The sequence below is a fragment of the Martes martes genome (assembly GCF_963455335.1).
Source record: "Martes martes genome assembly, chromosome: 6".
Classification (NCBI taxonomy): domain Eukaryota; kingdom Metazoa; phylum Chordata; class Mammalia; order Carnivora; family Mustelidae; genus Martes; species Martes martes.
Window position 1 is genome coordinate 55308258 of NC_137893.1, and position 25869 is coordinate 55334126.

Here is a 25869-nt window from a genome sequence, read left to right on the forward strand (position 1 = left end):
AGGCTCCCTACTGAGCAGAGAGCCCGATGCGGGGCTCCATCCCAGGACCCTGTGATCATGACCTGAGCTGAAGGCAGAGGCTTTAACCCACTGAGCTACTCAGGCGCCCCGAGGTATCCTTTCCTAAGTGAGGATAAGTTGTTGCATCTGCCCCACCCCTCAAAACCAAAAAGAGCCACAAGGCCTAAACTGGCTTCTTTGGACTTTGGAGGCACCCTATCCCTCATTGGGATGCACTACCCAGGCCCACTGACCGAGACACTAGGAAAGCTGCTGGTTTTGAGTGCGGCTGGAACCAGAGAAGGCTCTAGTAACAGCTGTGCTGCCACGTCCTGGGCCATCTCCCCCAGCAGACCCTGGGGTGCTTGAAGGAGCAGCTGCAGATACAGAAAAGGCCTTTGCAGGTTTTGGTGGCCCCTATAGGTAAATCGCAGTGCAGACCCTTGGGATTTTGGAGCAAGACCCTACCAACACCTTGACCTTGAATTTGTAGCCTCCAGAACTGTGAGAGAATACGTTTCTGTCCTTCTATAGACCTACTTTGTGGTACTTGATGACAGCAGCCCCCAGGAGCTGATACAAATTATAGCCTAATAAGTCCTCAGTTCATCTCACTTCCATAAGGCCCTCCTAAAGCAGTCACTAGCGTTGTCCACTTTCTGCAGAGGGGCTGAAGTGTCCGAGCACGGAGCAGAGCTGGGACCGGACCCCGCAGTCTGGTTCGGAGCCTGGGCTCTTCACCCCCGCGGTACAGTGTCGACAGAGAGGACTTGTCTGAAGTACAGAGCTCTCCCACCTGGAGGAGCACCCCGAACTGCCATAACGCACAGAAAGCATGTGGGCCCGTGGTGGAGCTTGGCACGTTTGGGCCCACAGCCCAGTGCTGCTACAGACGGGTCTGAAGCGTGGGAAGTGACTGCTCGCGTGTGATTGGAGGGCTGCCGGCAACGCCCACAAATACCTGGTATTTCATGATGACAGATTTATTTCTTTAAGGGCAGCAGGCCCACCAGCAGGGCCCAGACTTGCACACCCCCCATGATGAACACCTTCTTAAATTCTGCAGTCATGGCCCTGCTTCAGAGGTCTGCTTTTCTTTTCCCCCCTTTAAGATTTCACTTATTTATTTATTTGACAGAGAGAAAGGGGGAGGGAGAGAGAGCAAACTTGAGCAGGAGGGAGGAACAGATTCCCTGCTGAGCAGAAAACCCTATGCAGGCCTCCATCCCAGGACTGTGGGACCATGACCTGGACTGAAAGCAGCTGCTTTACTGATTGAGCCATCCATGTGCCCTCAGAGGTTTGCTTTTTTTTTTTTTTTTTTAAGATTTTATTTACTTATTTGGCAGAGAGGCAGGCGGGGGTGGGGGGGTGGGGAGCAGGTTCCCAGCCCAGCAGAGAGCTCGACGCGGAGATCGATCCCAGGACACTGAGATCATGACCTGAGCCGAAGGCAGAGGCTTAACCCACCGAGCCACCCAGGTGCCCCTCAGAGGTTTGCTTTTTAAATAACCTGCCCAACTAGCATTTTCATTCCCAGTTCTTCGAAAATACTTAATAAACATACTTTGATTTTAAATTTCATCACGGATAAACTTCAAGTTTTGATGGAAGTTGATCTTTTTTTAACACTTGAAACAAACACAAATGCAAAATTCACCAACCCTCGGCATTTATAGAAACAACGTTCAACCGTTTTGTTTGTTTCCAAGGGCAGTCTGCCTTGCGCAGGGCCTCATTTGGATGCAATTGGCATCTTTGAAGCTTGACCTACCCTATGTTCTCCTACCAAAAAAAGCTCTCCTTGAGAGCTTTTTCGGAGCTTGTAGCAGGGGAACGCAACATTTTGTATACCTTGACCAAAGAACGGTCCCCCTCTATCAGGGAAGATAGTTCTTTTGGCCAAGTGCTGGCAGCTTTGGGAGGGAGGCCTGTGGAGCAGTGAGGGGGCAGGGGACACCCACCTAGCCATCCAGAGCAGTCGAACCAACCCCGGCGATCAATGGGGTGACATGTTGCAGCCAGATGGCCTTCATGTCCTACATTCAACTTTTATACGGCACTCCTCCCACACATCAGATACTGGGTTAGGCCCCCCACATGCACATCCATTAGCTATAAGAATGAACCACGTCTGTCCAGTTCATCCGTCTCATTTGTCGGCCTGGTTCACTGCAATAACCTAGGGCCTAGCTGTTGAAGGTCAGTGAGGGAACATGATCACGAGTTGACCCAAGAGCTGGACCCCAGCCATCGGAGTCTCCTCACCTCCTCCCCATCTTTAGAATGAGCATTACTCCCACTGTTCCCATGCTGGGAGGCACTTCAAGAACACAATCTTGAGAGCTTAAAGTGGTACTGAGATCATCTGAATGACGTACGGGACTATACCCGGTTAAAACCTCTCTAGAGACCTTTAAGATTCTGGCAGCCACAGCAACTTCTTTCAAGATACGGCTCCAAGCGCAGGGGAAACATAAGCGAAAATGAACTTTTGGGACTTCATTAAGATCAAAAGCTTCTGCACAGCAAAGGAAATAGTCAACGAAACAAAGAGGCAACCCACAGAATGGGAGAAGATATTCGAAAATGACACTACAGACAAAGGGCTGATATCCAAGGTCTATAAAAAACTCCTCAAACCCAACACACACAAAACAGATAATCATGTCAAAAAATGGGCAGAAGACATGAACAGACACTTCTCCAAAGAAGACATACAAATGGCTAACAGACATATGAAAAAATGTTCAACTTCACTAGTCATCAGGGAAATACAAATCAAAACCACACTGAGATACCACTTTCACCAGTTAGAATGGCAAAAATTGACAAGGCAAGAAACAACAAATGTTGAAAGGGGAACCCTCCTGCACTGTTGGTTGGAATGCAAGTTGATGCAGTCACTTTGGAAAACAGTGTGGAGGTTCCTCAAATAATTAAAAATAGAGCTGCCCTACGAGCTGGTAATTGCACTACTGGGTATTTACCCCAAAGAAAAGAAGGGCCATATGTACCCCAATGTTCATAGCAGCAATGTCCACAATGGCCAAACTGTAGAAAAAGCCGAGATGCCCTTCAATGGACGAATGGATAAAGAAGATGTGGTCCCATTGAGATATCACCTTACACCAGTTAGAATGGTCAAAATTAGCAAGACAGGAAACAACGTGTGTTGGAGAGGATGTGGAGAAAGGGGAACCCTCTTACACTGTTGGTGGGAATGCAAGTTGGTGTAGCCACTTTGGAGAACAGTGTGGAGCTTCCTCAAGAAATTAAAAACAGAGCTTCCCTATGACCCTGCAATTGCACTACTGGGTATTTACCCCAAAGATATAGATGTAGTGAAAAGAAGGGCCATCTGTACCCCAATGTTTACAGCAACAATGGCCACGGTTGCCAAACTGTGGAAAGAACCAAGATGCCCTTCAACGGACGAATGGATAAGGAAGATGTGGTCCATATACACTATGGAGTATTATGCCTCCATCAGAAAGGATGAATACCCAACTTTTGTAGCAACATGAACGGGACTGGAAGAGATTATGCTGAGTGAAATAAGTCAAGCAGAGAGAGTCAATTATCATATGGTTTCACTTATTTGTGGAGCATAACAAATAACATGGAGGACATAAGGAGACAGAGAGGAGAAGGGAGAAGGGGAGGTGAACCATGAGAGACTATGGACTCTGAAAAACAATCTGAGGGTTTTGAAGGGGCAGGGGGTGGGAGGTTGGGGGAGCCAGGTGGTGGGTATTAAGGAGGGTACGTATTGCATGGAGCACTGGGTGTGCTGCAAAAACAATGAACTCTGTTACGCTGAAAAGAAATAAAAAAAACTTTTTAATTAAAAAAAAAAAGAAGACGTGGTCCCTATACAGAATGGAATATTACTCAGCCATCAAAAAGGATGAATCCCCAACTTTTGCATCAACATGGATAGGACTGGAGGAGATTATGCTGAGTGAAATAAGTCAAGCAGAGAAAGTCAATTACCATATGGTTTCATTTATTTGTGGAACATAAGGAATAGCATGGAGGACATTAGTAGAAGGAAGGGAAAAATGAAGGGGGTGGAAATCAGAGTGGGAGATGAACCATGAGAGACTGTGGACTCCAGGAAACAAACTGAGGGTTTTGGAGGGGAGGAGTGTGGGGGGATGGGTGAGCCCAGTGATGGGTATTAGGGAGGGCATGGATTGCACGGAGCACTGGGTGTTACAGGCAAACACTGAATTGTGAAACACTACATCAAAAACTAATGATGCACTGTACAGTGACTAACATAACACAATTTAAAAAAAAAATCAGCAAAATTTAAAAAAAAAAAAAAAGATTCTGACTGTTAGGTCCAAAAGCTCCAGAGAACTCCTCACTGTGCATCTGCCCCAGACAAGCCTTTCACGTCAGTTCCTTGTTTATCAAACCTGCCAGCTGCTGACCTGGTCTGGTCTGCCTTTCTCTCTGGTCTCTCTCTGCCCTCTGTGGACAGGGGCCGGTTTCCAATTTCACCTGGGGACTCTGGAGGCCGTGAACCAACATGGGAACAGGGTGCTCAGCGTTCCTGAAGGTGACGGATGGACAGACGGATGACTGGCTGACTAAGAGTCTGAATGTTAGAAACTCTCCAAAAAGTCAACTACAAACAGCGTGAGGAAAGCCGCCTCCTTCCGAGCCCTTCCTTTTCACCATGTTCCAATGAGGGACTAAGAATCACAAAAGCCTAGAAGGATCTTCATTTGCCCAGGCTGAGGATACTTGAGGATACTGATTTGAGTTGGGAGAACTGAACTTTGCCAGCTTCCCATCTGTCCCTGACAACATCATGAAGGCAGAGGAATTCTGGGAGAGGAATATTTATTGTCATTTCAGCTCTGCCAGGACCCAAGGTGAAACTCCAAAGTTTTCTTCCCCAACTTCTGTCTTTCTACACACTTCTATATCCTCACCTTGGCACAGACACAGAAGCCCTCATGCCACCTCTGTCTCCATATTCCTTCGTCCTGGGCCCTGTTCCCCAAACACCCATTAACAGACCTATTACCACGGGAGTCCTGTTAAGTAATTAGATTCACGTGGAGGTGGGAATGAAGCCTAACGCTCTTACGGCATTATTAAATAAGGTTATACTAACTCAAACAGTGTTAACGGGTAATGCATGCCAAGGAGGTATGTTTCATGTGAAGAAGTGGAGAAGCCTGCCCCATCCACTATCCACCCGAAGACCTGCTTTCTGCTTTTCCAAGTCTGCTAGTAAACAGAACACCTTTAGAGCCCTGCAGTATTCCCACCTACCCCACCGCGTTTCCTGGCACTGCCACACGGCCCAGGGCTTGATACAGCCTCATGCGTAGCCTGCCGCCCGCACCCTGTAAACGAGAACAACGAGGACACCATCTATATACGTGGGCTTACGTATATCCTAGAAGCACTACTGCTTAATGTTTATGCTTAGGCATAGCCATACGCACCAGATCATAGCACCCAATATTTGTATATGAGCACAACCTTCTCCATAAACCTCTAATCCTTCCACCTCCCCACTCACTGGTATCAGATGGTCAAAGAGACACACGAGGGCTCCTCAAAGTCACCCCCACCTCAGCCATCCTTCCTCTGCTCCTTCCTACTATGGAGGAGGCATCCCTCCCCGCTAGAAGCAAATCCACCTCCTTCTAGTGCTTTGGGCACGATTCCCTCCCACCTCCTCCAAGACCTTGGCCTCTGGGACATCTCCCTGTCTCTGGCTCTCCGCCACCAACACTCAGACAGGAGTGTTGAGCTCCTCTCATCCTTCGAAAAAGTAACTCCGCAAAACCCTTCCGTTGACTTAGTCTCCTTTCTTCTCCAGCCGTAGCCTTAGGTCTGTGTTCTCAGCCAGACTTCGTTAGAAGGTTGTCATGGTACATCCAGAGAATGGGATGCTATTCAGACTCAGAGAAATGAGCTGTTGAGCCAGAAGGAGACACGCAGGACCAGTAAGTCACATTACCAAGGGAAAGAACTACATACTGTATGCTTCCAACTGTGGATGTTTCAGGAAAGACAAAACTGCCGAAACAGTAGAAAGATCAGTGGTTGCCAGGGGTTCTGGGGAGGACAAACAGGTGGAACACAAGTGGATTTCTAAGGGAGTGAACATACTCCGGAGGCAACATCTTTCTCCCCAAATGTGCTCTTCTTTCGGGTCCTCTACCTCGTCGGGGAATAGCATTGCAATCCTTAGCCAGAAATCTGCATGTCACCCCGAGCTTTCCCCTCACACCCCTGGCATCCAAACCGTCATCAAGTTCTGTCCATTCTACCTCTCAATTACCTCTGCTGCTCCTCCCCGACTGTCACTCCCCCAGCCCAGGCCACCTGCAAATCTCCCCGGACTCTTCATCAGCATAACTGTTCGCCCTGCCTCTGCTCAGGATCCACCAATAGCTCCCTCTCAAGATACACTCCAAATTCCTAAACAGGGGGTCAAGGCCATCCAGGACCAGCCACTAAGTGTCTTTCCAACCCTTGCTTTTTCCTCCAACCATTCTGTGCTCCAGGCAGGCTGAGTTCCCTTCAATTCCTGTTGCCCGCTAAACTTCCTGCCTTCCTGGCCTTTGCACATACTGTTCTATCTTAGAACCCTGCTCTTTCTAGGGCCAAACTTTCCTAACCTTCGGTTCTCTGACTAAATGCCAGTTCTGGAAAGCCTGCTCCGACCCACCTCCCTGTAAATGAAGTTAGATGCACCTGCCCACAGCATCATGCCCTCCCCACAGAAACAATCATCACACAGCATGACTGTTCATTCCACTGTAGGTCTTCCCTGCTTCACCCCAAGTTCCGTGAGGGTGGGGTTTCTGCATCCTGCCAAGCACAGCAACCTTGAGCCTTGAGGCTTGTAGGGAAGCCTGGTGAAGAACTGAGATCATACGCACAGAGCTCTATCTAATTCCTACCCTATATCCTATATCATATATATATATATATATATATATATATATATATCTCCTATATACCCTATATCCCCATCCCACTAAGGCAGCAATCACAGCAGTCACAGAAGCTATACACAGGATAGAAAAGGGACTTGTCTACTGCTTTTTTATTTCAAGCAGAGTTCTTTCCAGGCTCCTGCTTTTCCAAAGCTGCAGACTTGCTTTGGAAAACAAAGGGGAACTTACTTTGAACTTACATTTTAATTACTTTCTTTGGAAAAACAAAGGAGAACTTACTTTGAACTTAGATTTTAATTACTGTCTTTGGAAAACAAAGAGAAACTTACCTTTTACTTACACTGCAACTCACCTAAGAGGGGAGAGTGGCAGCACCTGGTAAGATGAGGCCAGGCCAGCAGCACAACACCCCAAACCTCAACTCTTCCTGAAGCAAATTCTACAGTCCTAAAGCCCTTTCTGGTCATTCTTAGGAAAACTCCTCAATTTACTTTCCTCTATAAAGATTTGCTATTCCTGCCTTGACCATCCAGGGTATAAACCCACTTTCAAGCCATCCAATAATCTCACAGACACACACACACAAATCACAGGAATTGATGATGCAAATGACTATAAAGGCAACATGAGGCTTGCTCAAGTAAGCAGAATCCCAAATGCATGTAATGAACAGCTACACATTCTGATCATGACAGAGCCAAGGAACCCAGAGATATATAATGTGGATCACATTTTAAAGAAAAGTCCTGGCACTATCTACACAGAAACAAGCTGCATCAGAAGACAATTCTCAAATAATTTAAAACCTGAAACTTTAGAGGCAATGCACACATAAGCAACAAATTCAGAATGACCAACATGATCTGGCATTGTACACCTGAATGCTCAGTTTGGGATACAGTAATTATATTTCAGTTCCTATTCTGTGTTTTTCTTGAAACAAACTGGGTTTTTCTTATAACAGATATAGAAAACTACAGGAATAGAACTTTTTTTTCTTTTTTTTTACAATTTAATTTGCCATCTCTGGTTTTTTTGTTTGTTTGTTTTTTGTTGTTTTTTTTTTTATTCACAGGCGGAATACCAATGGAGGTACAAAACCACTTCTGCCCCCACTCTATTCTTTCATCTGTTCAAGACCCAGAATTAAATGTGTACGGGAAGTGAATGAGGTGTACCTTTATTATCAAACATTGTTATAGGATTTATATAGAAGTTGACTGAAGTAATCATTTACACAGAAAGAAAACAGTATTACGACACAAGGTGAAATCTTCTTGTGTAAATCGCACTTGCTCAAACGCACTACCATATCACACGCTGATCTAAGCAGGCAGGTACAGTCCGAAGCCTACACCCACACATTTCATGTCCATACAAGAATCTTTCTCAGCTTCTAAAGTTTGCTATCTATGCCTGTGTTTTTAAGTACCAGAACCAAAACATGATACTTCCTGAACACCACTCTCCGCTCCAGCCCACCCTCTCCTCTGCCCTCTTGCCTCATCACAGCTCTGTTCCTGAAAAATAAGCAAGCCCTAGGGACACACCTTATTCTCAGTAGCCCTTTCTGGACAGAACTTGACCTGAGCCCTTACCGTGTGCCCACATGCTCACATTTTCTCAGCTCACACCCAATTCACTTCCTGGGAAGCAAATCACAAGAGTGGGACCGGGCTGAACTCCTCTGACCTGCTATCTCCAGGAATGAGCCTTATACTAATGATCCAGCCCGCCTATCCACACCAGACGTAACTAACGCTGCCTGCTTGGGAAAAGTGTGCTTTATTCCCATTTGGGCCACACATCAGTAACACAGAGCGGGTAACTGAAAATGTGTGTTTAACTTGAGGCAAACTGTCCTTCAGACCTGCCCTATTTATTTTTATAAAACAAATTTATACTCTCAAGCACGATATCTGAATTGCTTACCTTTCTTGCAAGATAACATATGGACAATATTAAACCCTTCATTTTTATCTCCCCTAACCACTTTTTAGAAAGTTTTCACTTCCCTTCCTTAAATCCAAACATTCTGACCATTAATTAAGAATATAAGGCAACTCAGGTGACTAAGATGAGCACAAAACATTTCGATAATCCGAATTTCCCTGTCCAGGTGCTGTGTTCACAGCTGTTCTCCCCCTCCCCCACCCCCAGCTGTAGCTTTCTTCACCACCTTTCCCCCTGGGCTTCTCTATATGCTTTCCAGCTGAGGGGCTCCTTTTCCTGGGAAACTCCAAGCAGGCTTGGGGATTACCTGTGCTGCCTAGTTCTCCCTTTCAAGGCAGGACTCTCTACTTGGACGACTCCAGAAACCTAAACACTTATCTGGAGGGACAGCTCTTACATGAAAACGGGACTTTCTGTTACTTAATTATTCTACGCCCAAGTCCATATTTCAGTAGTTTCCATAAACTCCCCAGCTCCTTCCCTGTGATTCCTCCCCAGGGATTCCTCACTGGCCACAGAAAGCCTCATTTCCTTGGGCTGTGCGCTCTCCTCCCAAAGGGGAGTCCACTAAGACTTTCTAGAATAGTTGTGCCTCCTTCGTCTCATCTGGATTAAGAGTCAACTAAACTGGTGACCCAGCAAAGAGCTCAGCAGTATCCCCTCACTGGCCCCAGTACGTCCAATGTCTTCAGCGCGGATTCCCTCCCTGGCCCCAGTACGTCCAATGTCTTCAGCGCGGATTCCCTCCCTGTATTTAAGTTGAAGAAACTATCCCAATGGACTGACACTTAACTCTTCCCCCAGAATGTCCATGTCAGTGGTTCACTTTTCAGATTTGCAGCAGTGAAGGCATTCGACTGTATGGAACTGAGAGCAACACGGTCTGATTTCCCACTTTCAAAGACTTTGCCAATTTCCCTTTGAAGTTTCTCAAAAAGATAGGGAACGCCTGTAGTACTAACCGTTCCAGTACCCTTCAGACCTAAACACTGCTACGGGGGACACGGAGGGGCGTGTGGTATCTGGAGTTGCCCTTTGCTCCTGGAGTAGGGCCGCTCGTCCAGTTCTCCACAGTAGAGCACCAGACATTAAGCGGAGTCTTGGTCCTAGTTTAGAACTGACTCCTGGGTGTGGGATCTTGCCTGACCAGCCGCTGGTGACACCAGGAAAGAAAGCATAAAGAGCGAACACAGAAAGAGACAAGATCCCAAGTACCCCCAAGCATCCTGGCCTCCCCGTCGTCACCTGGAATGGGCTGCAGCGGCTGGGCTGTGTCCCCTCCCGCCGCGCGCCCCGCGCGGTCCGGGCGGCGCCTCCTTACCTTGCGGGAGTACGGGGGCTTGCTCAGGTGGATGCCGTCGCGGACGAGCTTATCCCTGATCATGATCTTCAGCTTCAGTTTGGGGTAGCTCACCAGCTCCCTGCTGCGGGGGGCGGTCGTCTGGCCGCGGAGGTCCCCGCGGGGGCCCGGGGCCGGGCCGCCGCACGGCTCCCCCCGGCGGCCGACGGGGACGGCAACGGCGGGCGGCGCGGGCGGCGGCTGCGGCTCGAGCGTGAAGTAGAGGCCGGCGGCGGCGGCGTCCTGCTCCCGCAGCCGGCGCACGGCCTCCAGGATGCGGCGGCGGTGCGCGGGCGCCAGCACCCCGATGGCGTCCAGGTCCGGGTCCCCGATCTGCTTGCACACCTCCAGATCATCGTAGCCGTTATCCACGAAGGACTCGGCGTACTGCGGGAGCTGCAGCGCTTTCAGCCACTCGTAAACTATGTTGGTGCACATGGTGGCACCGGAACCCCACGGGCAAGAGCTGTTCCAGCGCCCGAGCGGCACGGGCGGCACCAGTTCTGGGAACTTTTAATCCTGTCCTCCAAGGGGAAAAAGAAACAGCAGCGAAGTTTTCCGTCTAAAGGAAAAGGGGAGGGTCGAAGCCGGAGAGCCACCAGGAGAAGCCCTAGGAGGGAGAAGCGTCCAAGCGGCAAAGTGAATTCCCCAAGCAGCCTGGAGCTCGCAGGCACTGGTGGCTGGGCGAGCAGCTCCGCACCGCCCCTGGATGCGCCGCCGCCGCCGCTGCCGCCGCGGGGAGGGGCGCGCGGCGGGCGCGGGAGGGGGCGGAGGCGGGCGGGGCCGGCACAGCCCTCGGACTCGCGCGGGGTCAGCGGCGCGCGGGGCCGCCCGCGAGTTTGCTGGCCCGGGACGGGCCGGGAGCCCCGCGCCGCATCTCGGCTTCTGGCCGCCGCCGGCGTCTGAATGCGCGCCCCACGCTGGGGAGGCGGCTCTTCCGCGCAGACCCGCGGCCGCCCAGGAGCGCCTCGTCTTCGCGAGGGCGAGTCGCTGCCGTCCTCCTGGTGCGCGGGGGGTGGCTTCTAAGCTGCCGGGCTCCCGCGGCGGCCTTGGATCGCTTTGTACATTTCTTTTTAAGCCGATTTCCCCAGCTCGTGGACAGCTCTGCGCTCACTTCTTCCCGAGCCTCTCCGACTTCAGCAGGCGGGCTCGCCCGCCGCCCAAGGGCACGTCCCCGCCGCCCGACCTGGTCGGGCGAGGCTGCGAGGCCAAGTTTCCCTTCTCCTCGCCCAAGCCGAGCTACACTCCCCTTCCTCGGAGCCGGGGCGCAGGCGGGAGCGGTCTGGTCTCTTCCGTGGACGCCGGCCCAGAGCCCCGCGCGGTAGCACGTTAGCCCGGCGGGTGGGCGCAACCAGGGGGCCGCCCGCGTCCAGCCCGCGCTGCGTGCCGCCCTTCTCACTGCAGCTGGGCGCGCGGGGCGGCGGAAGAAGCTAGTGCTTCTACCTGGCTCGCCTTTCCTCGGCTCTCGGAGTCTGTGAAAGTTTGGGATGGGTCGTACTTTCCCCTCGGCAGGCGCATTCCGCCCGCCGCCACCCCCCCCCCCCACCGTACTATCTGCCAGGTTCTTTGACCCTAGTCTCCACTGTGCTTCCACTCCGGTCCGCCCACAGGGAATTCTGCCCGGGCTCCCCGGGCAGCTGTCCCCAGGGTCGCTTCTAGGCGCTCCATCCCGGAGCCTGGGGAGAAGAGCTCATTCCTCCCGCCCGGGATCGCGGGGACATTGATACGCTACCATCCCCTCGCTTTAGAGACGCTCGGACATCTCCACCCGCGGCACTTTCTCTCTAGGAAACAGAATCAACCCAATTCGCCTGTCTTGCTGCTGCCTGGGCAAACGCCTGGGCGTGGGGACCCGAGCGGCAGGTGGAACAGATAGAGTGCATCGCCTAAATTTCCTTAATCATCTGACCTCTTGGGCTAAGATCATTTTGGTCCAGGTACTCGGTGGGGCAAGTTCACTGTCTTCTTTTCGCAGAAGGGCGATTCAACTTCGCACCTGAGGTCTCTCAGGACCTAAACTGGGCGCTGTCCCTGAAGGAATCCCGGTGGGGAGTGCCATCCCGGGGCCCGGACCTTGGAGACGGACAACCGGTGATTTCAGAGTCCTTTCCAAAACCGCGCTTTTGGCTTTTTGTTTGTTTTGTTTTGTTTTAGGGAGAGGAGGTCCTCTTTTCCTGAATCAGAAGGGCTTAACCCCTTTAGGGACACAGATCTCTTGAAGAACCAAAAGACAGCTTTGACTCTTTCGCCTGCACCCGACGCAGAGGCACACCCCAAATGTCCCCCACAGTTTGGGAGTGGTAGAGGAAGGGTGTCTGGGTTCTCAAGCTCAGGCACTAGCGGATCCCACATTCGGAACGCTAACCGCCAGGAAGAACCTGCCAGCAAAAACCTGTTGCGGAGTCGGAGGGGAACCCGAGCGTAGAGCTGTCAACCCCCACCCCACGCTGGGTCATCAAGGCCACGCCTTCCCGAGCCCGAACCAGGGGGTGTGTTTCTCCAGGGTGCTGGGATGCTAGAAGCGTCCAGCCCTTTCGGCCCCGCGCTGCTGTTGCCTCTCCAACGCCAAAGCAGACTCACAGTGCCCCCTGGCGGTCGCACACGCGAATTTTAAGGCGTTGTCCAAACATTTTATTCACCATAAGTGAGCTGAATCAAAGCTTTATATTAGTTCCCTGAGTCCCTTTCAAATCACAAATGTTACATCATGTCTACCTTTATTCCCCAACTCTCTTTCATCAGAGCCTTTGATTTTTAGGAGGAAAATATTCCAGCAGTTTGAATTCTGCTGCTGAAGACCTAGGAAATAATTACTTAGAACTCAGTGTATGTCAGGCATCCATGCTTGCGTTTCCTTGTCTGTGACTAAGTATTATAACCGGTATTTTACAGAAGAAGAAATTGAGGAAGCAGAACACTAATTTGCCTCCCAGGATGTCTCTGTTCACAAAGGAGCAAGGGTTAGAACTCTAAAGGAATAAATTCAGCGCCTGTCTCCTGGCAACTGACCTTCCCAGGCTCCAGGGCATGCTGGAGAAAAAAATTGGACCGTTTCTAAGAGGAGAGCCCCCTTTCTTGTAGACTAGGGAACTTAAAGCCCCGGGGTTTTATCGTGGATTTTTTCTTTCCCAAGTTTTGTGGAAAGCCCTGCACTTCTGCTTAGCCGTTATCTGCTTACTTATATACAGCCTTTCCCCCAGGGAGCTTAGACATTCACCTTGTCTCATTAATCCTCTGTGAAGGCAGCAAGTATTTTTATTTCCATCTTATAATTAGTGAAACTGGTTTGGGGGAAGATAAATGACTGGCCCAAGGTCATACAGTAAATCAGGATGGAGACAAGAACAAACCTGCCATGTCAAACTGTCTCCCCAATAAGCAGCAGTGATTCTCTTTTATTTATGGGTTAAGTCACCATCCAATTAGGAAATAAAGCATTCTGGTGCTCTCTTCAGAAGGGAAACCTTTTATAAATTAATCAGTTGTTAATCAGACATAAATAAAACTTACTGTTACCTCTAGAGAAAACCTGCTATCTGAAGACTTGTGAACTATGATGCTTTCTGTAGATATCCTTCTACTTCTATTGTCTTCTACACTTGCTCACATCTTTTATGTGTGAACCCTCAGGCTTCTGTCTTTTTTTTTTCCCCAAGACTTTATTTATTTATTGAAAAAGAGAGGGAGAGCACAGAGGGAAAAGAAGCAGACTCCCTGCTGAGCAGAAAGCCCAGTGTGGGACTGGATCCCAAGACCCTGAGATCATGACCTGAGCTGAAGGCACACCCTTAACCTACAGAGCCACCCAGCCTCCTGTCTTTCTACTGCTGCCATAGCCCAGTGAACCTAAAGAGAGTTAGTTCTAGAGGCTACTAATGTGATTTCAAATGCTGAGGTTTTATAGCCTAAATGTGTCTCTACCTATGGCTAAAGTCCAAAGTCAAACTGGCAAGAATGATTGGCTAATTTTAAGATTTCAAACTAGGGTTTGAAAAGTAGGAGGCCCTTCAAGATTATCTCAGACATCCACATTTACACAGAAGAGATCAAGGCTCAAGAGGGTCAAGTTGCTCACCTAAGACCACACAGCTAGCCCGTGACAGAACCAGGACAAGAACAGGATCTGTTTCCTCGTATGTTCCCTGCAAGGTTGCCCTATTACCTCATTTTTTCTGTAAGTGCCTGGCTTCTGTCAAAACCATTCATTTACTCATCAAATGTTTATTAGGTTGGCATTCCAGTGCCAGTCACTGAAGGAAAAAGAGGAGGGGTTTCTTCATTAATTGGAACTGGAGAGGTTTCAGCATTTTAAATATGTAGAGGATAAATGGATAGTTTTTTATATATTCATTCATGAATTAGGAAGATTACAAAGGTGATATTTTCTAATATCTTTAATTATCTAAACTCTATGAATCATAACATTAACCAAAATCTAAAATTGAACTATATTTCACATCCAGACAAAAATGTACTTATAAAAACAAGTGGCTATTATGCTCCTAGGCATAGCCTTAGAACAAATTAATTTACTCAACACGCACTGTCAAGTACCTATAATTTTACAAGTACTTCTGAGTGGTATTGCTTTATTAGAGTTTTTTTTTTCTTACATAAAAATTTATGCAACATTTATCATGCTGTTTATTATTTAATATGTTTGGAGCCAGATTTATTTATTTATTCATCTATTTACTGCAGAAAGAACTTCTTGCCTAATGAAAATCAATGGAAAAGTAGGTTGTGAAAAAAGTTTTTTTTAGGCACCACTTTAGAATTGTTTTGTGCTGGTAATAACTCTGGCAAAATGCCCATTGATACTCTCAGTGTAATAAATTAATGATAATTATATTCATGTTTTAAATTCTAAATATCAAGAAACAGCTTTTCCACTTTGCTCAAACTCTGTAGCTTGATTTAAGGATATAGAGTGAAAAATAATGTGTTTTGAAATTTTCTTAGTACCACGGAAGGTTTCATAGCATTTTATTTCAAAGATAAATGTTCTTACGTAGGGTGTGTAAAAATTAAATTCCATTAACATCTATTAAACGTCAGTTCCTAGGGTGTCTATCTTTGTAAAAGTCAAGGATATATAATATTAATCTCAAAATGCAGGGTATGTTTTGCCTCTCCCCAACTATGAGCTAAAAAGCATCTAGAAGGAACATATGCTATAGGGAGAAATGAGAACAATACGCTTGAGTGATGTAACAGGCCATCTGTTCTCCAGCGGCTGGAAGTGAGGCATTGGGTTGGCAACTGCATTAGGGACAGGCTGGGTGGAGGTGTCTGTTAAAATGTCTGAGCTGTATACATTATACTGTGTGTGACAACACGTATATGCAAGAAGGAGAGACAAGGAGCAGTAGGGAGTAGCAGCAGGATACCACTGGATTACTCATTTCTATTATAACAGGCCCTTTCTTTCTCTAAGAAAGGAACAAAGGATCAAAAAGAAAAAAATGTTCAAGAAGTCAGAGACCAGGAGGTCACTCACCAAAAGAGAGCCAAGCAAGAAGCTAATAGTGGTAGACAATAAAATGAGATTCATTTTTAAAAATTCTTATCCTCTAATCTCTGGTAATCCCCAAATGGTCTATTTTTTTTTTAATGCACCCACAAAGAGGGGGAAAGCATTAGTCCAGTGTCTCCTAAGGTAAAAATGATAGGTGGAGTATTTTGTTAAGTAGCAATATACAGCTCTTAGGACTTTCTTTCTTCTTCTTCTTTTTTTAATCCAAGTTAGCAAAATTACCTTAGAGTTAGGTTGGAGAATCTCATACAAGTGAAATTATATTAATAAAAGTTATTTCAGACAAATGCAACTTCTTTATGTAATCACAACAATGAATGTATGACCGGGTGTGCAAATTGAATAAATATAAGTTGTTCCCATCTAACAGTTGGCTTCCATTCAGGAGCTGGGGCAAACAATTTGATGGAGACTACTTCCTGAGATCTACTTGGCTCCTGATGACTGAGAGGTTGTATTTCATCTCTTCTGAGGCAAAAGAATTCCGTGTGGTTTTTAAAAAATCGTTATCCCTTCTTATTTTGTTTAAATTTGCCATGGGGGGCGGGCACCTAGCTGGCTTAGTTGGTAGAGCATGTGACTCCTGATCTTGGGGTTGTGAGTTTGAGTGTAGAGATCACTGAAAAATAAAATATTAAAAAAAGTTTTTGGTTTCGGAATATATACTCTGAAACACTTAAATCCTTTACTTAGAAGACATTGGCACACAGCTAGAACTTCTTGTCACTTTTCCAGATTTGGAGATAGGTAGTGTGCATTGCAGTTTTGAAATTCTGACTTTTGAGATCATTTGTGATATATGTAGGAATCTTAGACTTTTATTTATGAATGCTGAGTGGCGCATCAGATCCTTAGAATAACAAAACCCCATTCCTAAAAGGATGGTTGGCAAATCCAGTAATAGTACATGTTCTGACTACAAGTTTAAAACTTTAAATTATATCAGTTTCACCAAAGTCAAATTTCAGACTCTCCCTTGGGGTTGTTCAGCTATCTTGTCTGAGTGAGCCCAGACCCCCTTGGATGGTCATGGTCTTAGCAGCATGCTCTTAGGGTCTTCTGACCTCGAAGAACTTGCTAGAATCATGGGCAAAGAAAGGGGGTCTTCAGGGATCTGCCCCCCAAAAAAGTATAAATGAAACATTCTTTATATTGTACACCAGGATAAATTCCAAGTGGACCAGAAACTTAAAAATGAAACGATATACTTATTAAAAGAAAACATAAGTATATTCCTCTATAACCCAGGCATAGGAAAGACTCTTAATTTTGCTTCAATTTCCAGAAGTGACAGGGAAAAAATTGATAGCTTTGATTACATAATTATAAAAAATGCATGGCAAACAAATAAAATAAAAATTTAAAAATCAACTGTCATTAGCAAAATAAAAAGACAAATGACACCCTGTAGGAAAATATTTATAACATATATGACAATCAAGGACGGATAGAGTTAATATCAAAAAAGCATCTAAAAATAGAGAAGAAAAAGTCAGAAGACCTATGAGAAAGTGGGACAGATAGTTCTGAGTAATAATGCAGATGGATATCCATTTGACCTATTCTCCACCTTCCCCAAATAAAAGAAAAGCACATTCAAACTATACTGAGAAACCATGGCTTACCTAACAGATGAGCAAAAATCTGAAAGTTTAGCAGCACACTCTGTTGCCAAGCTATAGAGAAAGAAACATTCTCACGGATTGAGAGTAAAAATGCAAGATGATAAGGCTTCTATGCTAGTCGGACTCAGAAAAATAAAGTTCACATTATCTAATTAAAAGAGAACTGTTAACCAAGTATTGAATCTAAAAGACAAAAAGTATATCCTGCAGTATCATAATGTAGTAATTCCAGGAAGTAGCTATTATCCCTGAAAGTTGAGGAACCGAGGAAACAGGTTGGGATTGATAGAATGCAGAAACTTGGAAGGGAGCCTTGCTGAGCTGGGACCCAGAAGCCTGAGAAAGTTATGCTGCCTGATTGGTTAGGAGAAAGGTGTGAAAGTGTGCTACCTGATTTGTTAGGAGAAAGGACCCTGTGAGCTAGGATCAGACATTTGAGGAAAGGGCACTTTCTGGTTGGTATAGGGACTGCAGCAGTTCAAAGGATGCCCCACAGAGCCAAGGTTTGGTTGGAGACTGGCTGGAGTGGAAAACTCAGAGAGGTTTCTAGGAGTATAGAAAGTTAGAAGGTGTATCCTACCCTTACTGGATGAAAAACTGTTTGGGGGTGACCTGACAGGAAGAGGATCTCCTTTTTCCTGCCATGTAGTCTGTTTCTACCACACTGTTACCAAAACTGAACAGGGTGCTTATTGGGACAGCAGAAATGTGGTGAGCTGAGTTCCACTGTCAGCATCTCAAAGTGGAGGATATAATGCTGGGTGGAGAGATGAGAAAAAACAAAACAAAAACAAAAACAAAAAACGATAGAGGGGGATTTAGCAATATCCAGCAAATCTCATGTTCTTTTTACCCTTCAATTTAGCAATCCTACTTTAATGAATCTGTCCCAAAAATAATATTAGCGAAAAAATATTTTTAATTAAGTACAGACAAGACTATTCATTTCCACACTCCTTTCATTAGCTAAGTATTAGAGCCAGCCCAAATGTCCATCAATAAGGGACTGACAGAATAAGCTATGGAATAAGCTAACACAATGAAATAGTTGGCAACTGTGAAAAGGAATGAAGTTTATCTCCATGCATTAGCATGGAGTGATCTCCAGGATATATCACTATTTGGGGAAGGAAAAAAAAAAGCAAGTTGGAGGAAAGTACTTATAGCATGCTACTCTTTATTTAAGGAAGAGGCAGTATGAGTATATGCCCTATAATTTCAGAAACGGTTACCCAGTTAGAGATGGATGGATGAAAAATGTGGAAGGGATGGGGATAGGACTTGGACTGTAAATAATTTTGTTTCATAGATTTGACTGTGAAACCATGAAACATCATCATAAAATTAAATTTTGAAAGGTAACTTCCCCAAATTAGAAATAAACAAAATAAATGAAATTGTTTGTTTTATATATAAAGTGGCATAACTACATAGACAGGAGCTATACAGGAGTCTTTTTAAAGTAGTAATTTGACCATACACATCTGATGGGATTACCCTGGAAAAAAGAACAGCGACAGATAGGAAATTATTTTCCGTTAGGAGACTGTTGTTGGTAGTATTTGAATTATTATGCAGAGATTGTTATGTATATAATGTGGCATAAATCAAATAAGTAATTTCTGGTGTTGAGATCCAATATTTTTGGCACAACTGAAAGGAGAATGAGTTATAAGATCAATAAATTTTTTAAAAAAAGCAAAAAACCAAACCCAAAGAACTCTGTGGTCCTAAATTTTAATCTACAATGTCAATATGAACTCATGGTGTATTTTATCTTAAAAAAAAAAAATTCTTAGCTCTGTATACAAAACAGTTTAGAAAAAACCTGACCCTATAGTAATGAGACCTCTAAAACCTAAGCTGTATTTTCTAATACTGTTTCTCACTAAAAAGAACAATGTTTCTTTAAAGAAATGCATGAAAATCAAAATGAAACAAAGCAACAACAAAAGCCTGACTCCAGATTTGGGAAGGAAATGATCAAGATTATTCTGGAGAGTTTTGTCATATCAGAAGGCAAGTATCTATCAAAGAATGCTAGACATGCCAAAAGGACTCAGCAACTAACTCAATAAGCTCGTACCAGATAATTCCAGCATTATCAATCATGATCATAAGTGTAATGAATTGAAACTGATCAAATATGTTTAAATTCATAAGTTTCTATTATATTTTAATAAAACCCTAATTGATAGCCTTTAGAGGATGTTAGAAAAGCACTTCATTGTTTTAAAAACTGGTACAAAAAGGGAATGAATCTAGTGTTCTGCTTGAAAATTTAGAATATCACCAATGTAACTACAAATAAAGTAATATATTCACCAGTAAATTTCAAAGATTCCCTGAGACTTTTTTAGGGGCACCAAAAATTCACAATTATTTTCATGGTAATATAAAAACATTATTGGCCTTTTTCACTAACTTCATATTTACACTGCTGGTACCAAACATAACAGTGGACATAACTATTGGTGCCTCAGCACCTACCTATCAAGGAAGTGGCACCAACTCTACTACTAATAGTCATGCATTTTCTATGACCACACATTAAAAGAAGAAAATAAGCCAGTTTCATTTAAAAATGTCCTAATGAAGCATAAAAATTAATTGTGTTAAATCTTGACTTTGAGTATTTAAAAGAAGTATCCCATGTAATAAATGGGAAATATACTTAAAGTACTTGGGCTCAATACTATCTCTGACAGTTATCACCTTAAAAACCACCTGTGTGATAATTTGAGTTGCCAGCTGAACTAGCCACTTGCTTCATGGAACACGATTTTCACTTTAAGGAAAGACAGGTGGTTGTCAAAACAATGACTCTGTTGCCAGTGGTAAGATTCAAGCTTTTCAATAACAATTTAAATTTGGGAAACTTGAGTTGGCCATTATAAGCTTGACAGCTTCCCAACACTTAAAGACTTTTAAAAACCAACATCAATGGTTATTAATAAATTTTTTTGATATTGAATAATGAAATATGCCCACATTTAGAAGATCTACATATATCAGTGACTCAGTATTTTCCAAATATTATCATAAAATCATGCATGATAAGAGATCTATGAAAAGAACAAGATAAACCAATGGATTTTAATATAACAGAATATGAAAATCTCATTGACATGGTTTTAGATTTCATACTGTAACTAACATTTGGAAAATGGCCATTTGTCAAGTTTTGGTATAGTATCCAAGAAGAACATCTACAACTATCTGAAAAGGGTATTGAAATAATCCTTTGACTTCCAACAACACATCTTTGTGATGTTAGATTTTTTTTATGTGCTTCAACTAAAGGAACATATTGCAACAGATTGAATACAGAAGCAGATAGAAGAATACTGTCTTCTATTTCTTTAAACTAGACATTAAAGAAATCTGCAAAAATGTAAAACAATGCTCTCTTTCTTATGAATTTTTTATCTTGGAAAATATAGTTATTTCCCTTGAAATTATATTACTTGTGCTAGCATGTAAAGGTTTATTATTGTTATTTTTAAAAATTACTGTTTTAAAGTTTTCTTAATTTTAATTTCTAATGTGACGTATCAGTAGGTAAAATCCACATAAACAGAAGCTCTGTAATGTCAATGGCTGACAGCATCACAGAAAGAGTGACATTCAGACATTATTATTACTTCTTATTGGAAGTAGACACTATCTATGAAGTAGTCTTATCAAAAGTGATATGGGGCCTGATTCTGATCAGAGCCTCTACATCTACCAATTTATAAGAAATGTACCAGACGAAAATGTGGGAGATGCAATCAGCAAAATTCAGGCTGAGGGAGACTCTACAGGAAAAAAAAGACAAGTTTCCTTGAACAAAAATGGCAGGGTAGGGTTGGGGTGGGGAGAAGAACTGAGAGAGAGAGAAAGACAGAAAGAGAAAGAGAGGATTTGCCATGAGAAATAAGACACAGACCAACCAATTTTAAAATATGGATTTTTTTTTCTGGAACCTGATTCAAATAAACACAGTTAAGAATTGTTACATGAAAATGAGAAAAATGTGAACACGGACTAAAAATGTGTTGATATTAAGAAATTATTGATAATTTTAGGTGTGGAAGCAGTATTGTAGTTATGTGTGTTTTCCTTTTTTTTTTTTTTTAATTAATTTATTTGTTAGAGAGAGAGTGAGCGAGCACAGGCAGACAGAGTGGTAGGCAGAGGCAGAGGGAGAAGCAGGCTCCCTGCTGAGCAAGGAGCCCGATGTGGGACTCGATCCCAGGACGCTGGGATCATGACCTGAGCCGAAGGCAGCCGCCCAACCAACTGAGCCACCCAGGTGTCCCTTCCTTTTGTTTTTAAATGTAGACAATCTATAGAGATGAATTGATATTCAGCCTGGAACTGGCTTCGGAATAATCTGGAGAGGTAAGAGATGATAATACATGAAAAAAGACTAGCCGTGAGTTCATTGTTGATGCTGGGTTGATAGTAAATTTGGCTCATTGTATTATTTTCTTTTCTATTTTACATTTTTTCAAGTGTCCATAATAACAAATTAAACAAAAAACAAAAACAAAATCACATAGGTGATGCAAACTCCACACTGTCCTATGGGAAGAACTGCAACCCTGAAAACTGACACAAAATGGCTATTGCAGTTAAAACACAACACTTACCATCTCTCAGAGGGTAAGGTTGACAATGACAACGACAGAGATCAGAGATATTATGTAGATGTTAGATGTGTCGAGGGCCACAACCAGAACTATTGAAAGGAGTTTTATATACAGTCCATGTTCGGTGTACCAGCAGGGCAGAACTAGAGTTTAAAAATTAGAAAAATACCTTATGATGCTACTTTTTTTGTCATTTAATATTTCTTAATCAAGCACTGTTCTAAACTTGGAGATACAGCAGTGCCCAAGAGAAACAGAGTGTCTGTCCTCATGAAGCTTCAATCGGTAGCTCTATATTTCAGATGAAGATAAATAATAAGAAGAAAAATACAGAAAGGAAGAAAAAAATATCTTGAAATACCTGGAGGCATGAGTGTTCAGAGTAGAGGGCACCACAAACGCAAAGGTACTGAGGCAGTCAAGCATACTGCATTTGGGGAGAATTAAGAAGGTCTGCGTACTAGAGCAAAGTGAAAGTGGGGGAGAGTGGTGGCCATTGGAATAGGAAAGGAGATAGGACCAAATCACAATAAGGATATCGGAGCTTGTTCCAAATGTGATGGAGAGCCAGTGGAGGGTTCTGACCAGGGGACCTTGAGCTGATTAGTGGTTTAATAAGACCACTCCGGCTGCCCCGTGGAGTAGAGACCACAGGGAACAAGAGCAGAGGAGGTGAGGCCATGCAGGAAGCTACTTCAAGGGGTCCGGGAAGATCTTGGGCTGGGCCACCACCAGGGCAAACATGGTCAGAAGTGTTTAGAATCTGTGATATGCTAGTAGCACTTGGTGGATGTGGACAAAAAAGAGAGGAACCACGGTTGACTCCTAAATTTTTGACATGAGCAACTAAGAGAATGAGAAGCCACATTCTGAAATGGAGAAGACAGAGAGAGCCGTGAGTCTGGGCGTGGTGGTGGAGAGGAAGCAAGACTCTTCATCTGGACACATGGAGTTTTAGAGGCCTAACACATCGAACTGGAGTTGTCAAGGGGGGGTCTGTAGCTGGGGGAGAACAGCAGGGAAGCCAAGCAAACAGGATATTTCGGCATGTAGTAGGTATTTAAAGTCATAAGAGGAAATGAGACTGGATTAATGAAAGCCGAGGATGAACATTGAGGGCCCCCCAACCTGGAGAATCTGGAAGGGACTCTGAGGAGCCACAGGAGAGAAGCATTAGGTGGGGCTCTGGGAGCTGTGAATAAAGCCACTGCAAGAAGAGACTGAGTGACAGTGTGCTCTGTGGCTGAGGGATCCAGAGAGGTGGGCACCAAAACCAAGTGCAGGCTGGGAGGCTGGTTTCTGGCTTCTTGGGAACCGTGTCAGCCAGAGTGGGCTCTGGAGAGACTGAGGGAAGAAAGTGGAGGTGGCAAGGTAAACAGTGGCTTCAGGAGTGTAACTGTAAGGGAGCTGACAAATGGGGCTAGGGCTAGAGCGGGATACCTGGTAAAGGACGGTCTTGCTCGTGACAGAAGACATTGCTACATGCGGGGCTATGGAGAAAATGGTCCAGCAAGAGGGAAGCAGGTGATGCTGGAACAGAGCCCTTGGGTGGCTGAGGGGGAGGGAAAGGAATCCACGAGCGAAGAGTCTGACCTCGGGCGGGAGCCCAGCTGGTTCACTTTATTTGTTACAGGTGTGAAAGCAGCATCTGTGGGAACAGAGGCAGGGAGGTGAGTAGAATTGGTGATGAGGGGAGGTGAAAGTTCTACTCTGATGACAGAAAGCAAGGTCATCTGATGAAAAAGAGGAGGAAGGCACGGGAGCTAAGAAATGCTGTAGACTCAGTCAGGCTAGAGCTCGGGAGCATGAAATGACCAGAGAAATATCACAGGGAGGTCAGCCATCCCGGGGTCCTATTGGAGCCCGATGGTCATAAATGTAACGAAACCAGTCAGCAGGATTGCACGTTCTCCTTCAGCTGGGTGGAGATGCTTAGGCGCAGGTGCGGAGCTGCTGGGGGTTTGCTTTGCCCAAACCCAGACTTAAAGAAAAACACAGAGTGAAATGCAAGACGGGCTTTACATATAAGAGAAACTGGGACAATCAAATTTAGAAGTTTGACCGTCTTTCTGTTATCTGGTATAAAGCAAGAAAGAATTGATCTAATCAAATGATCTGACTAATAAAAAACTTTGTGGTGTAGGATTATAAATTTTTAGTGGATTATTATAAATAAAATATCTACTACAACCATCCCCGCAACCTTCCTGATTCATAAGCCAATGTGGTACCTTGGGGTTATAACTATGAGCATCAGTTACTGTATCAGTAAAAGAAGTATTAGCCTTGATGTTAGAGAGACGAGGAAAAGATGATATACTTGATAGAATTCCAGATAACCCAACTCACATTCTCACTGAAATTCCTTAATATAACCTCCCATCCTGAAAGTACTGCAGGAAAGGAAATCACGGGACTCAAAAATCTTTTTCCAAGGCCTGAGATTAGTGGGGTAGATGAGTAAAGACGATTTACAAGTCACTGTGAGCACAACGAGACATAAATTTCAGGCACAAAGGAAATAAAAGAAGTGAGCAGCAAAGCTACATGAAAGGAAGAGTTTCTTCTTTAAATTCTACTGCATTAATTTCATTCTATACCTAGAAATAGTGAAAATGACTTAAGGCAATTTTTTTATTTCCAGAAAAGTCTGAAAGATTATGCTTTTGAAAGGTAGAAGGGGAATAACTTACAAAAAAATACCATGAAAGATTTATAAAATATAAGGCTATAAAGTAGGCTTTTTCCAAAGACACTGAAATTTAGGATCTTTGAAAAAACTACGTTCTCCAACAAGTTCTATGAGATTAACGGAGAAAGTGTTTAAATTTTTTTGACAAAAATCTCAGCGTGTCCATTAAAACCTGGAAAGTCTATGAGGAGAATACTAGATGATAAGTATGTAACAATAAATTATCTTCTACTTCCTAGATTTCAGGTAAGGGCAGATTTCTGTGAGGCCAGTGGTGTCAATAGTAGCCTGTGCTAGAAAGATGGCACAGTGCCTTTCTTTAAAACCCTGGGTGTGGTGCATAAACAATGAATTCTAGAAGACTGAAAAAAATAAAATTAAATTAAATTAAAAAACACAGATCTCCTATATTTTCAAAGAAACTCTAATGTGCTATTATGAAACAGGGAACTAGTTAATGGTTTTTTTTTTTTAAGGGCCTCACAAAATACAGAGTAATCTATAAGCCAATTATTTTAACATGACTGCTTTTAGTAAAATTCCATTTTCCCTGTAATAATATTGCATTCCAAATTTCTCCTTTATATAGCTATCTCAAGTGTCGTACAATAGTTAAGACAAAAGGAAGTTCAGAATATTCTCTGTAGATAAGTAGGGGAACATGTCATATGTTTCTTAATATTAGTACAAATTAACGAACTTTATCAAAGATATTGGTGAAATATGAATTCTTAGACCCAGCAGCCCCTGCTTAGTCTCATTTTGAGCCCACTGCCTGCCCTAAAGGGCACCGCTGTGGCTTTGATAACACTGCACTGATTCCCTTCCACTGGTGGCCCTCACTGAGCCTCCCCTCTGGCCCCTGTTTGGCAGCCACCACCCTTCCCTGATTCCCAAATAAACCTGTGCTCCATTGCCCACTCAATATACTTCTATCCCATGCAGTTCACTGATCCTCACCTCCATCCCCAAATTATCTCTTTTGCTTTATTTTTTTCTTAAGATCTTATTTTCTTATTTGAGGGCAAGAGAGAGCAAGAGAGAGCACAAGTGGGAGGGAGGACCACACGGGGCTCAATCCTAGGACCCTGAGAGCACAACCTGAGCCGAAGGTAGACACTTAACCGACTGAGCCACGCAGGTGTCCCT

The 25869-nt window shown here is 44.4% G+C and overlaps 1 protein-coding gene across 1 annotated transcript in view; it reads right to left on the reverse strand.

Annotated features, from left to right (window-relative positions):
• The window catches only part of SAMD5 (sterile alpha motif domain containing 5), a gene marked incomplete at both ends in the record, with an annotated part of 52676 nt that extends 42008 nt beyond the window's left edge, over positions 1-10668 (reverse strand). The window contains one exon of the mRNA XM_080805790.1: positions 10213-10668. Within this exon, the coding sequence (XP_080661916.1) occupies positions 10213-10668 (456 nt within the window). The remainder of the gene's footprint in view (positions 1-10212) is intronic.
• Between the last annotated feature and the right edge of the window lie 15201 nt (positions 10669-25869).